The 14,572-nt window shown below is 36.6% G+C and overlaps 1 protein-coding gene across 3 annotated transcripts in view; it reads left to right on the forward strand.

The window, feature by feature from the left end:
* ADK (adenosine kinase) overlaps positions 1 to 14,572 on the forward strand; it is a 534,854-nt gene that overhangs the window by 37,749 nt on the left and 482,533 nt on the right. For 2 of the 3 annotated variants that reach the window (XM_047701923.1, XM_047701924.1), the window contains exon 2: positions 2,244 to 2,318. The exons of the other annotated variant lie outside the window; for it this stretch is intronic. In XM_047701923.1, the coding sequence (XP_047557879.1) occupies positions 2,244 to 2,318 (75 nt within the window). The remainder of the gene's footprint in view (positions 1 to 2,243; positions 2,319 to 14,572) is intronic. 3 annotated transcript variants of the gene reach the window in all.

Consider the following 14,572-nt stretch of genomic DNA (forward strand, 5'->3'; position numbering starts at 1 on the left):
GCAGGAGATGTTCAGAGGATTGAGTTTTGAAAAAGAAATGTCACAATTATAGTCCTTAAAACCAAGAGGGGACAAGTCGAGGTGGAGAGATTGACATGAAGGTAGCAAGATACTTTGTGGTGTTAGAAATGTGCCATATTTTGATTCTGGTGGTAGTTTGATGACTGTATACATTGAATCAAACACTAAAAAATTAAAAAGGCTGTATTTTAAAAAGAGCCAAGGAATCCAGTAACACCCCATATATATATTTTTTTAAATCAAGTTCTAGGAGTTTTTATTGTTTGAGTAACAATACATAAATCAGAGAAGTTCCTTTTTTTTTTTTTAAGATTTTATTTATTTATTTGATAGAGATCACAAGTAGGCAGAGAGGCAGGCACAGAGAGAGAGGAGGAAGCAGGCATCCTGCTGAGCAGAGAGCCTGATGTAGGGTTCGATCCCAGGACCCTACCCCAAAGGCAGAGGCTTTAACCCCTGAGCCACCCAGGCACCCCAATCAGAGAAGTTTCTAATAAAATGATTATCAAGTTTTACTGTATCTGCCTGCTGATCCTTTATCTCCTAAGCAGTTATTTTCTTTTTATATTAAATTTTTATTCTGACTATAAATACAACTTAAATCTGAATAAATGTATTTTCTTTTCACTCTTCCCCATTCAGCTTTAAAAAGAAAAAAAGGGACAAATAACATTGTATATTCAGCTATAGTTGCCCAATCTGTAGTTTTATTTATTTATTTTTTAAAGATTTTTATGTATTTATTTGGGAAAGTGGGAGAGAGCACGAGCCGGGGCAAGGGACAGAGGGAGAGGGAAAAGAAGACTGTCTGCTGAGCAGGAAGCCCAACACTGGGCCCAGTCCCAGAACCCTGGGATCGTCATCTGAGTAGAAGGCAGACGCTTAACCAACTGAGCCACCCAGGCGCCCCCAATCTGTGGTTTTAATATAATACTATAATTTAGTCTTCTAAATCATGATAGACTATAATCATAGGTTATATCCCATTCCCTTAAACTCTGGAGTACTACTTCTGTTGATATGACTGATCTCCAAATGGTGAAGATGGTAACTGCTTTGGAGGCAACTGGAAGAGATCTAAAGCAACCTGGAGATCAGTGTGAAGTTACACAGAAGCAAATTTTCTTGAAAAACCTAGAAGAATTCCTCCCATCAAGGCTGACCCGACCATGGCCACTGGTCCATTTCTTGCTGTCAGTTGGGCTTCTCTCCGTTTAAGGCATCACTTGTGGTGGGATTCTAGCTTTCACTTGGTTTTGACCTATACTGTAATCATTGTGAAAAGAGACTTCTTCAAAGTCTATTAAATGTAATTGAAAATTACACCATTTTTGATACCCATTGAGCCGGTCTCACCACAGTCATTCCAAGTTTGTCTGTCAAGTATAGGACTCTTGGCTGGACTCCTGTAGGACTTTCTGCAACCTCCCCAATAACTTTTGGTAGTTGGGTATCTTACTAGCTAGAAAGAGTTAATTATCTGTCGTGTTGTTGAGTATAGAACTTTGTTATGATAGACCTTTTTTTTTTTTTTAAGATTTTATCCATCTATTTGACAGAGACCACAAGCAGGCAGAGAGGCAGAGGAAGGGAAGCAGGCTCTGTGCCGAGCAGAGAGCCCGATGTGGGGCCCGATCCCAGGACCCTGAGACCATGACCTGAGCTGAAGGCAGAGGCCCCAACCCACTGAGCCACCCAGGTGCCCCGATAGACCTTTTTTTGATCTTTTTAAAAAAAATTTATTTGACAGACAGAGATCACAAGTAGGCAGAGACAGCAGAGAGAGAGGAGGAAGAAGGCTCCGTACTGAGTAGAAAGCCCCATGTGGGACTTGATCCCAGGACCCTAGGATCATGATCTGAACCGAAGGTAGAGCCTTTAACCCACTGAGCCACCCAGGCGCCCCTGTTATGACAGATCTTGTAAAAAAATTGAAATTGATTAGCTGTTGAATATTACAAAAAAAGATCACAGGACCTGGTTTCCTCTATTACTTAATCCAATTTAAAAGTCACCGTCCTTTCTAAATGGCTTTTAATAGCTCTAAAATGTTTCCTGAAATATAAAAGGCAAAGGTTTAATAAACTAGTATGTTGGGTTTATTTTCAAGGTAAAATGAAGATATTTATTTTTATATTTGTATGCATTTTATACATCAGCTTTCAGAAGTATTTCTAACTTATGTTTGCATTTGTGTGTGTGTGTTTGTGTTTTTTTTTTAGTGAAAATATTCTCTTTGGAATGGGAAATCCTCTTCTTGACATCACTGCTGTAGTGGATAAAGATTTCCTTGATAAGTAAGTATTAAATTCTTCATTTATACTATGTGAAATTTATTTATTTATTTTTTAAGATTTTATTTCTTTATTTGACAGAGAGAGCACAGGCATGGGGAGCAATAGGAAGAAGGTGAGGGAGAAGCAGTCTTCCTGCTGAACAGGAAGTCCGATTGGGGCTCTATCCCAGGACCCTGGGATCATGACCCGAGTTGAAGGCAGATGCTTAGCCGATTGAGCCACCCAGGCGCCCCATTATATGAAACTTATATCTAAAGAAAACCTAGTGAAAGCTAGGGACTCCAGAACCTTCAACTGGAGGTAAACTCAGGAAATTTAAACTCATTAATAGCAAGTTGCACTATCATTATTTATTGAATTATTGACTATAATTTTCCCTGGGAAAACTTGAGGTACATTTGTTCAATCCTATTGCTGGTTTCACTTGAAATTTATTTTTTATTCTGTGCAAGGAAGAAGTATATATGATTTACCTAATGATTTAATTCCCAAATTTTTAGATTGCTGTCAGTGAACTACATCTGTCATGGTACTATAACATAAATGGGAGAAGAAATAGGATTAGAGAAGACAAGAAGAATATGCAGGACATAATTCAGAGGCCAGGAATCTATATTATTTCTCCCTTAATAGTAACTTTTGGTGTTTTTAACTTAGCCGAGAAATCAGTTTGTGTTTCTTTTTTGGCTGTCTGACACCATTTGGTACAAGGAAAAAATTGAGTAGTAAAAAAAGGATTAATAATGAAAAAGCAAGTTCTGTGCCCAAGGGCAACCACTTTTAAAAAAATGAGGTAAAGTTCACTTAAAATTCATAATTTAAAAAATTTTAAAGTGTGTAATTTAGTAATTGCCAGTACATTTGCTGTGTTGTGCAGTCATCACCTCTATATAATTCCGGGACATTTTCATCACCCCAAAAAGAAAACTGTACCCAATTTCACTATCCCTGCCTGCCCTTCCCCATCTCTGCCTTGTTCCCTGGTCTCCTGGGAACTACCATTCTAGTTTCTGTTTCTGTGGATTTGCTTATTCTGGACATTTTATTTCATATAAATGGAAACATACAGTATGTGACCTTTTGTGTCTATATTATTTCACTTAGCATGATGTTTTTCAGGGTTCATCAAAGATGTAGCATGTATCAGTAATTTATTCCTTTTATGGCAGAATGATAGTCCATTGTATGTATATATGTACATACATACATACATACAAACAAATTTTATCCTTTAATCGATTGTCGGACACTTAGGTTGTTTCCTTTTTTGGCTATAGTGAATCAAGCGTCTGTGAACATTTGTGTATGAGTTTTATCTGGACGTATGTTTTTATTTCTCTAAGGTATATACATTGGAGTAGAATTGCTGAGTATGGTAGTTCTTTGTTCAACTTTTTTAGGAAATACCTAACTTTTCTACACTGGTTGCACCCTTTTGTGTTCCTACTAGTGTCATAGGAGAACTCCATTTTCTTGCCAAAACTTGTTCTTTTCTTTTCTTAATTCATTCATTTATTTTTAAAAGTTTTTATTTTGGGGGGCTGCCTGGCTGGCTTGGTCAATGGAACCTATGACTCTTGATCTCTGGGTTGCAAGTTTAAGCCCCACGTTGGATGTAGAGACTACTTAAAGGATAAAATCTTTTTTGATAGTTTCCCTTGATGCACAAAAGTTTGTCTTTTTTTTCTTTTGTTGCTTGTGGTTTTGCTGTAATATCTGAGAATTCATTCTAAATCCAAGGTCACAAAGATTCATGAGTATGTTTAGCACTGAAGTTTAGGTGTTTGATCTGTCTTGAGTTAATTTTTGTGTAAGATGCCTGTTACAGATTCAGTTGCTTCTTTTGCATGTGGAAATCTGGTTGTCCCAGCATCAATTTCTTAAAGAGACTTTTCTTTTCCCCTTTGAATGCTCTTGGTACTCTTGATGAGAATCAATTGCACATAGACTTATGGATTAATTTCTGGATGCCCAATTCTATTCCATTGATCTGTGTGTCTGTCCTTTAGGCAGTACCACATTGTCTTGATTATTATAGCATTGCATTAAATTTTGAAGTAGTTAGGTTAGGGAAAAGCCTATTAGTAAATAACATAGCACTTAATGGTGAAAGGCTGAATGATTTCCCCTAAGATTAGGAACAATTCAAGGATGTTGATTCTTAACACTTCAAAGTGTTCTGTTCTAAGTCCTAAAGATCCTAATTGGGCCAATCAGGCAAAAAGAAAGAAAAGACATGTAGAGTAATGAAATCTATAAAAAAGCTACTACTAAATTTAAGAGCTATTGTAAAGCTAATACTTTTCAGTAATCAATTTTACAGCAAAATTTTATAATCGAATTTACAGTAATCAAAATGGTGATACCACCATAAAGATATTATAGACATAGAAATGAAAATCTGGAAAAAGACCCACATGCAAAGGGACAAGTGATTTTTGACAAATGTGCCAGGCAGTTCAGTAGAGAAAGGGTTGTCTCTTGAAGACTTGGTGCTGGAACAATTGAATATCCACATGCAAAAAAAACACCCAACTTGGATCCATATTTTGCACCATATATAAAATTAACTGGTAAAACTAAATGTCAAACTTAAAACTGTAAAACTTCTGGATGATAATACAGGAGAAAATCTTTCTAACTATGTTTTAAGCCGTGATTTCTTATATATGACACCAGGAGCATGTTCTATGAAAGAAAAATTGATGGTTTGGACTTCATCAAAATGAAAAATTTCTGCTATTGGAAAAGCACTGTTAAAAGAATGAAAGGACAAACCACAGGCTAGGAGAAAATCATTGCAAAGCTTATGTCTTACAAAGGACCATGGATCAGAACATAGAAGGAACTCTCAAAACTCAATCAGAAAAGAAACAACCAAATTAAAAAATGTACAAAAGACATTCACCAAGGATATATAGATGACAAGCTCATGAAAGGATACTCAACCTCTTTTGCTATAGGGAAATGCAAATTAAAGCTGTGATGAAATACTACCACACATTTATTAGAATGACTAAATTTTAAAATTGAACATACTAAATGTTGACCAGGATGTAGAGGGACTGAAACCTTCTCCTCATAGGAATGTAAAATGCTGCACTGTGTTTGATAGTCTTAAAAAGTTAAATGTACGTCAACTATTTGATCCAGTTCTTAGGTATTCTGTTCTTAGGTATTTATCCAACAGAAGTGACAGCATATGTCCATATAGAAACTTACTCACTGATGTTCATGGTAACTTTGTTTTTAACAGCTACAATCTGGATATTACCTAAATATCAGAAGGTGAATCATTAACCTGATCGTTCAACCAAACGGTGGAATACTAGTCAGAAATGAAAAAGGAATGGAGTATTGACTGGATGAAACTCAGAATAGTTGTGTTCATTGAAAGGAGCCTGACAAAAAAAATACATACTGTATGATTCCATTTATATGAGATTATAGAAAATGCGATTTAATATGTAGTGATAGAGAAAGATCATTTGTTTCATATTCATGGGACAGGATGTGGTAGAACATGGGAAGCAGAGATTATAAGGGGACAGGAGGTAGCTTTTAGGGGTATGTTCATTATCTTTATTATGTGATGATTTCATGAGTATAAATATCACGATTTATCAAATTGCACACTTAAAATATGTATGGTGTATTATATGTCAGTTATATCTCAAAGCTTTATAAACAAAACGATAATATAAAAATAAAATCAATTGAACATGAATTCATGAGCTTGAAGTTAGAGCTCCTTCATTTGCTTAGTGTGGGATGTTTTGTTCAGGAAATCAACTTATTAATGGTTGCTATTTAAAGAAATAAAATGGCATATAAAGAGAAAAAAAAAACAGTAAGAAATCTGAAATTTTATGACATGTGGTAACCAGTAGTACTATTTTGATAAACATGCCTCCAGACATCTCTTAGGTATATGTAACCTAGAGGTATGTTTTTGTGTTTATGGGATAATACTATGTATAGTCTTAGGTAATTTGCTTTTTTCTTACTGTACTATATTTTGGATATTTGTTTTTATTTTTATTTACTTATTGTTTTTAGATTTTTTTTTTTATTTTTTTTAAGTTATCTCTATACTCAGCATGGGACTTGAACTCACAACTCTGAGATCAAGAATTGCATCCTCCACTAATTTAGCCAGCCAGGGGGCCCTGGATATGTTTTTTTAAAAGTTCATGCAAATGTGAACAGATTGTGATCTGGCAGCTGTGTGCTGATACTACAGGGAGCTCAAGTAGCTTCTTTGTTTCCTTAGCAGCGGATCCTGAATGGCCAGTTGAAGCTTAATATTTTTATTTTGGGAGGGTTTTTATTTTTAACCTTTATTTTTGAATTAGTGCTTAGAGATAAAAAAGCAAGTTTTTGGACCCTAATCACAAACGTAAAGACTTCCTATTCTTACCTCCCTGATCATTTTTTTCCAAAATATATTTTGAAAGTGTTGCTTATTATTTCAGTAGACTATGTTTAATTTACATTTCAGACCATGTTTAGTTAAGTATTTTTTATATTGGAATTGTGTAAATAGATTTTCCAGGAATAGGTACGAAGCAAATGAAATAAATATATATTTATTAGTATTTTACACTATGAAAATGAATTAACCATAAACATTTTATGGGTAAAATATGTTTTCTTATTCTGATTTTTAAGAAAACTTCCTGGCCTTTTCAATAAAAAAAAAAAAAAATACTTATCAATGTACAACTAGAGTTACTTAAAAAGTGACCTGGTACTGAAGATTTTTAAGGAGTCGTGTTAGTCCTTTGTTCCATCTTCTATCTCTCTCCTTGCTTTTTCCCTATCCCCAATAAGTGCCATTTTCCCAAAAGAAACCATTTTTAATTCTGTTAGCTGTTTTTTCCTGGTATCTGGTTGTTTCTAAATAATACAGTAATACTGGTGTGTGTGATTTTGATAAGGATGGTTGATTGGAGAGGCAAATGATAAACGTCCCTTTAATGTAGGGGAAGGATACAAGATCATGATTCCATTAGCATGGTTTCCAGAACTCAGCATTCTGCTGGAGGGGCACACTGGATCTTCAAATTCCTGTGCGGGAAGATAACCTAATGTTCCTGATGATACTGGAGAGGATTTCCTCTGGCTGTCTGAGAATTTTGCTTTTGCCATTTTTACCAGGATTTTTATAATCTCTTGATGTTTAATTATTGAAGAGTCTCTGATTACTTACCTCCTTGCTGACCAGGTTCTAGTAATTGGTAAAAACTGGTATACATTCCTGAATGTTTACTGTGACACTACATGAATTAAAGGTTAATTTCTCATGCAAGCCATCTGTCTAGCAGTCTAAGCTTAGGGACTGTTTGGGATCTATATTACTAGGTATTTCTTGAGTTTATCATTTTTATTTATTTATTAAAAATTAAAAAATATATATTTTTTAAAAACTCTACCCCCAAGGTGGGTCTCAATCACATGACGCTGAGATAAGGGTTGCATGTTCTACCTACCATCTTAGCCAGCTAGAACCCCCTTGGATTTGTCAGTCTTAGATATTGTGTATTAACTTGCCTGTTGTGATGGCTTATGAAAGCTCTAGCTTTCTTTCACCTACCACCATTTCCTCTTTATCTTAGCCATGTTGTTAAATTATGTTAAAACAAATCAGTAATCATTTGAACAAAGTTGTGGACCGTGATTACTTAAAAAACTTTTGTTTTTCTTCCCGTTACTTATTGTGTCTTGTATTTATTTGCACCACTTTTTGTATGCTTACTGAAATTTTCAAACCACTCTCTTAAATCTGCCACATGCCTGTTAACCTTCCCCCTCCTCCTCCCACCCCTCATTCCTCAAAATCAGTAAGTCTGTCAACCTCTTTTCTCTGATGAACCTCCCTTTTAGAGTTCTCCCTCTTTGTGACCCAAACTGAACTGGTTGTGGTGTTGCCTTTTTTTTTTTTTTTTTTTTAAACAGGAGTTTTCCTTGAACTTCGCTGAGTCTGCTTGTTTTGGATCTCTTGTTTTCTAAACCTCATATCGTCTTAATTGATTTCCTGTGTGTGTATGTGTAGCCTAGCCTCGGTAGCTTCCTAAGAGAAAGAGTGCATAACCAGGGAGGGAGACAAGCAAAAGAGACTCTTAATCTCAGGAAACAAACTGAGGGTTGCTGGGGGAGGGGAGAGAGAGAGGGTGGTTGGGTTATGGACATTGAGGAGGGTATGTGCTATGGTGAGTGCTGTGAATTGTATAAGACTGATAATTCACAGACCTGTACCCCTGAAGCAAATAATACATTATATGTTAATTAAGAAAAAAGAACAGGTAAAAGGAAAAAGAGTGCATGAGTACACATGTACATTTTTTTTAATCCTTGCATATGTGTGATGATCTTTAAAAAATTTTTTCCTTCACACCTTGTTGATTGGTTAGATAGGGTTTTCCTTGTGAATTTTGAAGGCATGTACCATTGTCTGCCAGAGCATCAAATGCATCTCCTTCCTTTGTCGATCACCAGTCTTTTTCTCTGTGGAAGCTTTTTGCATTGTTGTTTTATTTTGTTTTCTTGCTGTTAGTAAATTATTATTAGGTAACATTTTATTCTTTTATTATGGGTGTAGCTTTTTTCCTGCTTAAGCATATTATTTAGAGATGGTTTTATTTGTTTTTTAAAGGTTTATCTTCTGTTTTCAGCTTTAACTCAGTTTTTTTGTGGATTCCTCTTTTCTGATTGTTTATTGTAGTCTTTCCCCTTCACAATGGAGACTTTCCTCCAGTATTAGGTGATCTTTGGTCATCTGTTCATATTTAAGGGTAAGACATTAAAAAGTTCATTCTATTTATTTGTATAGGAATAAGAAAAGATATAGAAGGATATGTTGTAAACAATAACAATTGTGGGAGGGTAGATTGGATAGGGTATGTACATATATTTCAACATTCTGTACAGTTCAAGATTTTTATAACAATTCTCAATTGTTTTTTATTTTATTTTATTTTTAAAAAAGATTTTTATTTATTTATTTGACAGAGATCACAAGTAGGCAGAGAGTCAGGAAGTGGGGGGAGCAGGCTCCCCACTGAGCAGAGAGCCCTATGCAGGGCTCGATCCCAGGACCCTGAAATCATGACCTGAGCTGAAGGCAGAGGCTTAACTCACTGAGCCACCCAGGAGCCCCCTGAATTGTTTTTTATAATTTTTTGAAAAAGCATTTGGGGTGCCTGGGTGGCTCAGTTGACTAAGCGTCCAGCTTCAGCTCAGGTCATGATCTCAGGTCCTGGGATTGGTAGGCTCCCAGCCCAGGGCTGAGTCTGCTTGTCGTACTCTTCCCCCTGCTTGTACTCTCTTTCTCAAATCTTAAAAAAACAAATTTAATAAAGTTATTTATTGCTGTGTAACATGTTACCCCCAAAGTTGGCTTCTTAAAGTAACACACATTTAGTATCTCTCACAGTTTCTGAGGGTCTGGAATTTGAGAGTGTGGCGCAGCTGGGTGGTTCTTCCTTAGTCTCTGATCAAGTTGTAGTCAGCCTCTTGGCCAGGGTGGCAGTCATTTCAGGGCTTCACTGTGGCTGGAGCATTTGCTTCCCACCTGCCTCGTTATTGACTAGCCTCAGTTTCTTAAGAGCTTTTGAACTGAGGGCCTCAGTTCCTCATCTCATGGGCCAACACATGATTTGAGAGAGAGAATCATTTTCCCTAGTTAGAAGCTAGTCTCTTTTATAACCTAATCTTAGAAATGATGTGATAATCACCTTTGCTATTGGTCATACAGACCAAACCTGGTATAATGGATATTAGAAACAAGAAGCAGGAATCCTTGGTGGGGGAGGGGCAGGCAAAGGACACACTGTGATAGTCAGCCTTCAAGATGGCTCCCAGTTATCCCCTCCTCCTGGTATTCCCTTGAGTAGTCTCCTCCCATACTGTACCAGGGCTGAGCCATTAAGGAATGGCATACAGCAGAGGTGTGAGGATATGCTACTTGATAGATTAGGTTGTAAAAGACCTTGGTTTCCATCTTGGGTGTTCTCTGACTTGTTTGTATGCATACTTTTCTCTTTCTATCTTTTGTAAGGCAGATGTGCTAACCACTACACCATGGAACCTCTTTCTATCTTTTGGATTGCTTATTCTGGGGGAAGCTAGCTGCCCTGTCTTGACGATCAGGCATCCTATGGAGAGACCCACGTGGCTCGAGATAAGAGGCTTCCTCTCTACAGCTAGTAGAGAATGGAGACCTGCCAGCAACTACGTAATTGGAGCTTAGAAGTAGATTCTCCATCCTCTTTTAAGCCTGCAGATGACTGCAGTTCTGGCTGACAGCTTGATTATATCCTCATGAGAGACCTTGAGCCAGAATCAGTTAGCTAAGCCACTCCCGGATTCCTGATCGTTAAAAACTGTGTGGAATGATGAATGTTGTTTTAATCTGTCAAGTTTTTTTTTTAAGCATTTTTAAAAAGTTTTATTTATTTATTTGAGAGAGAGACCATACGCAGGGATAATAGGCAGATGGAGAGAGAGAAGTAGACTTCCCATTGAGAAGGGAACCTGACTCAGGGCTCCATCCCAGGACCCTGAGATCATGACCTGAGCTGAAGGCAGACACCTAACCTACTGAGCCTTCAGGAGCCACTCAGGAACCCCCTTTTAAAATTAAAAAAAAAAAAAAAATTTTTTTTTAAAGATTTTATTTATTCTTTTATTTGAGAGAGAGCATGCTTGAGCAAGGGGGAGAGGGGAGGTCAGGATTGAGAGAGAAAATCTCAAACAGACTCTGTGCAAAGCCCAGAATGGGGCTTGATCCCACAACCCTGAGATCATGACCTGAGTCAAGATTGAGAGTTGGATGCTTAACCAACTGAGCCATGCAGGAGTCTCTAATCTGCCAAGTTTTGGGTGAATTTGTTATGTAGCCAAAGAACACTAATAAATAAAGCAAAAGGAAATTTTTTTTTTTCAAATACACACACTCACACACAGCTCATACCCCACATTCAAAACCTCATTGAAAGATTGGTATACATAGGTTGGGCTTGTTGACTAATGGGACTTTGTTGTGGCTTGATTACATTTGATTTATACTAAAAACCTATTTTTTAGGGGGTGACCCCAAAAATTAGTAACTGGAAAGCTATTCTCTGAGTCTGTTCAGTTTCTTCACAGAAAAGTCTTCCAAGCCTGGCTGCTTTATTCTTAGAGTTGGACCAGTTAAAAGGGCTAACGGTACCATAATCAAATGGGTGGTTTGATCTGTCTCTCCCTATCTTTCCTGTTTTGCCTGTTGTCTCTCAGTCAAGAGATGCTTCTGTTTGGTTTCTTCAGAGAAGAAACCTCTAATTTATTTTAGGAATTGTAAGTTGTTTTGACGAGATGGTAGTCTGCTTCTCTAGTATTAGCTCCATGTCTTATTCATTTCCTCTGAGACTTGGGGCTTCTCCTAATAGACAGGGCGTGCCTTTCATAATATATATATAGCCTCTATCTTCTCTTTTTTTAAAAAAGATTTTATTTATCTGACAGAGAGAGAGAGAGACAGTGAGAGAGGGAACACAAGCAGGGGAAGAGGGAGAGACAGACTCCCTGCGGATCAGGGAGCCTGACTCAGGGGCTTGATCTCAGAACTCTGGGATCACAACCAGAGCCGAAAGGCAGACGCTTAACGACTGAGCCGCACAGGTGTCCCTATAGCCTCTATCTGTTGCAACTGAGATTTTAATTTTTTCAGCTCAGCTAAGTTCCTCACTTGCTTTCATTTTTCTCTTCTTTTTTTAAAAGATTTTATGTTTTTGAGTAATCTCTATACCCAGCGTAGGGGTTGAACTCAAAACCCCAAGATCAGGAGTCATGTACTCTACTCAGTGAGCCAGCCAGGCCCCTCTTGCTCTTTTTTTTCTGAAGATTCATAGAAACCTCTTGGCCATTAATGCTTACATTGCTATTCTTTTAGACCTTGTAGATCCTTACCTTTTTTTTTTTTTTTTGGTAACTTTATTATTATTTTAACAGTCATGGAAGGAAGAATAGATAGTCTTTCTCCATATTTAAGTGGAAGTCCAAGGGATGTATGTGTTTGTGTGTGTATGTAATATTTCAAAATTATTATAAGTACAATAGCAGAAAATATGTAACTACAGATTCATAGAATTTTTGAGATGGATTGGAATTTGGAGATAATTTAATCCTATTTATTCATTTTACGAATGAATGAGAAACAGGCTCAGAGAAGTTCCCTGTTTTGCCCATGGTTATTATAGTTAGCAGTGTAAGCCTAAGATGAAATCTATATCTCTTGACCCTTATTCATTTCCTTTTCCACCATGCCATACTAACTACCTTTATTTCTTAACTAGATTATTAAATTGTTGATAATTAAAACATATTGTATGAGTTAATAATAACTACATGCAGGTTTGGGGAATTTTAAATGAGTAGGCCTGGTTTCTACCTCATAAAGCAATCACTAGATAAATAGATGAATATCTTACTTTTCTTAGGTTCAGATCTTTTTTTTTTTTGATTGTTGGCTTTATTCCCTAAGTATTTAATAATGTATATAACTTAGGTGATTTTATAATTTCTCAAACAAGCAGTGTTTAGAATAAAAGATTTTTTTCCCTTTAATTTATAATTTCCTTTTGATTTCTTGGCTTTCATTTATTTTTACTCTTTTGCTTCCTAATTTCTTATTGAAAGGAAGCTCAGTTTGTTTTGTTTTTGTTTTTGGTACTACGTTTTTGATTTTTTTTTTCTTTTTAATTTATTTTGCGGGGGATGTTGTGAGCAGCGGGGAGGGGCAGAGGAAGAGGGAGAGAGAGTCCCAGTCAGACTCAGTGCTGAGCGCTGAGCCTGACAGAGGCCTGGAGCCTCCACCCTGAGATCTCAACCTGAGCCAAAATCAAGAGCCCCTTAACTGACTGTGCCACCCAGGAGCCCCCATACTGGGTTTATAATTACATATCCATAGTATAAGCCTTGCATACTGGTTTTAGAAACATTGTTGGGGAGAGATACAATTAGGGAGAATATCTTAGTAAATTTGTTATGTGTACAGTAAACTCTTGGGGTAAAGGAACTGCAGTATGTTTTTGGTATGTGATAGCATTGTGCTGGGTACATGTTAGGTACTTGGGAAATAACATATGCCTGAAAAAAAATTCTTATGAGAAGTCCTTTTTAAAGTGGGATTTTAGTGGTGCCTGGGTAGCTCCATTGGTTAAGCGGCTAGCTCTTGATTTTGGCTCAGGTCATGATCTCAGGGTCATGAGATCGAGCCCCATCTTGTACTCCATGTTCAGCAGAGTCTGCTTGAGATTCTTCCTCTCCCTCCTTTTGCTCCTCCCCCTGTGTGTACTTTCTCTTTCTCTCTCAAATCTTTAAAAAGCAAAAAGTAGGATTTTAAGTGTTCAGTGTTTAAAATTAATGAGGGAGTTCATACTTTTTTTTTTGCCTTTAGATATATTTTTCATACAATGTGTTTGTCCAGCTTTCAGAGCAGTTTTTTAAAGAATCACATCCATCAGATGCTAATGACTCTTGCATATTGGACTGAGCAACACAAAGTTGAATTGAAAGAAGGGTCATGGATCATCCAATGAGAAACATTCAAGAGCATAGAGAAAAATAAGAATATAGGGCGCCTGGGTGGCTCAGTGGGTTAAAGCGTCTGCCTTCGGCTCCGGTCATGATCCCAGCATTCCAGGATCGAGCCCTGCATCAGGCTCTCTGCTCAGCAGGGAGCCTGCTTCCTTCTCTCTCTCTGTCTTCCTCTGCCTACTTGTGATCTCTGTCTGTCAAATAAATAATAAAAAATCTTTAAAAAAAAGAATATAATAAAATTTAAGAATTATTGTCTGATAAAAATAACACTTATTCAGCATGTAGTAGATGTATATGGTATCAGTTTAGTCCTCTTGACAACTTTATAAATTAGATATGTCGTAAGGAATAATTCAGATCTTAAGAAATTTGTTCATGTCCAAAAAGACACATAAATCATTGTGCAGAGATTTGAAATACAGGTTTGTTTTAATTGTAAAATCCATGTTCATTATTTTCTGCTACCTTGCTATGGAGGTATTAATTTGGAACTGAAAAATTCAATTACATATCCAGATTTTTTTGGTGTAAATTATGGTAGGTATGTAAAGGTTTATAAACTCAATGAAATTATGTTTTCCTTCAGTAGTGTATGGGTAAGAAAAATGTGTATAATTATCTCTAAAACTTGTTAATACTTAGTTTCTTTTTAAAGAGAGAGAGCATGGGGT

Source organism: Lutra lutra, chromosome 14 (assembly GCF_902655055.1).
Source record: "Lutra lutra chromosome 14, mLutLut1.2, whole genome shotgun sequence".
NCBI classification, from domain to species: Eukaryota; Metazoa; Chordata; class Mammalia; order Carnivora; family Mustelidae; genus Lutra; species Lutra lutra.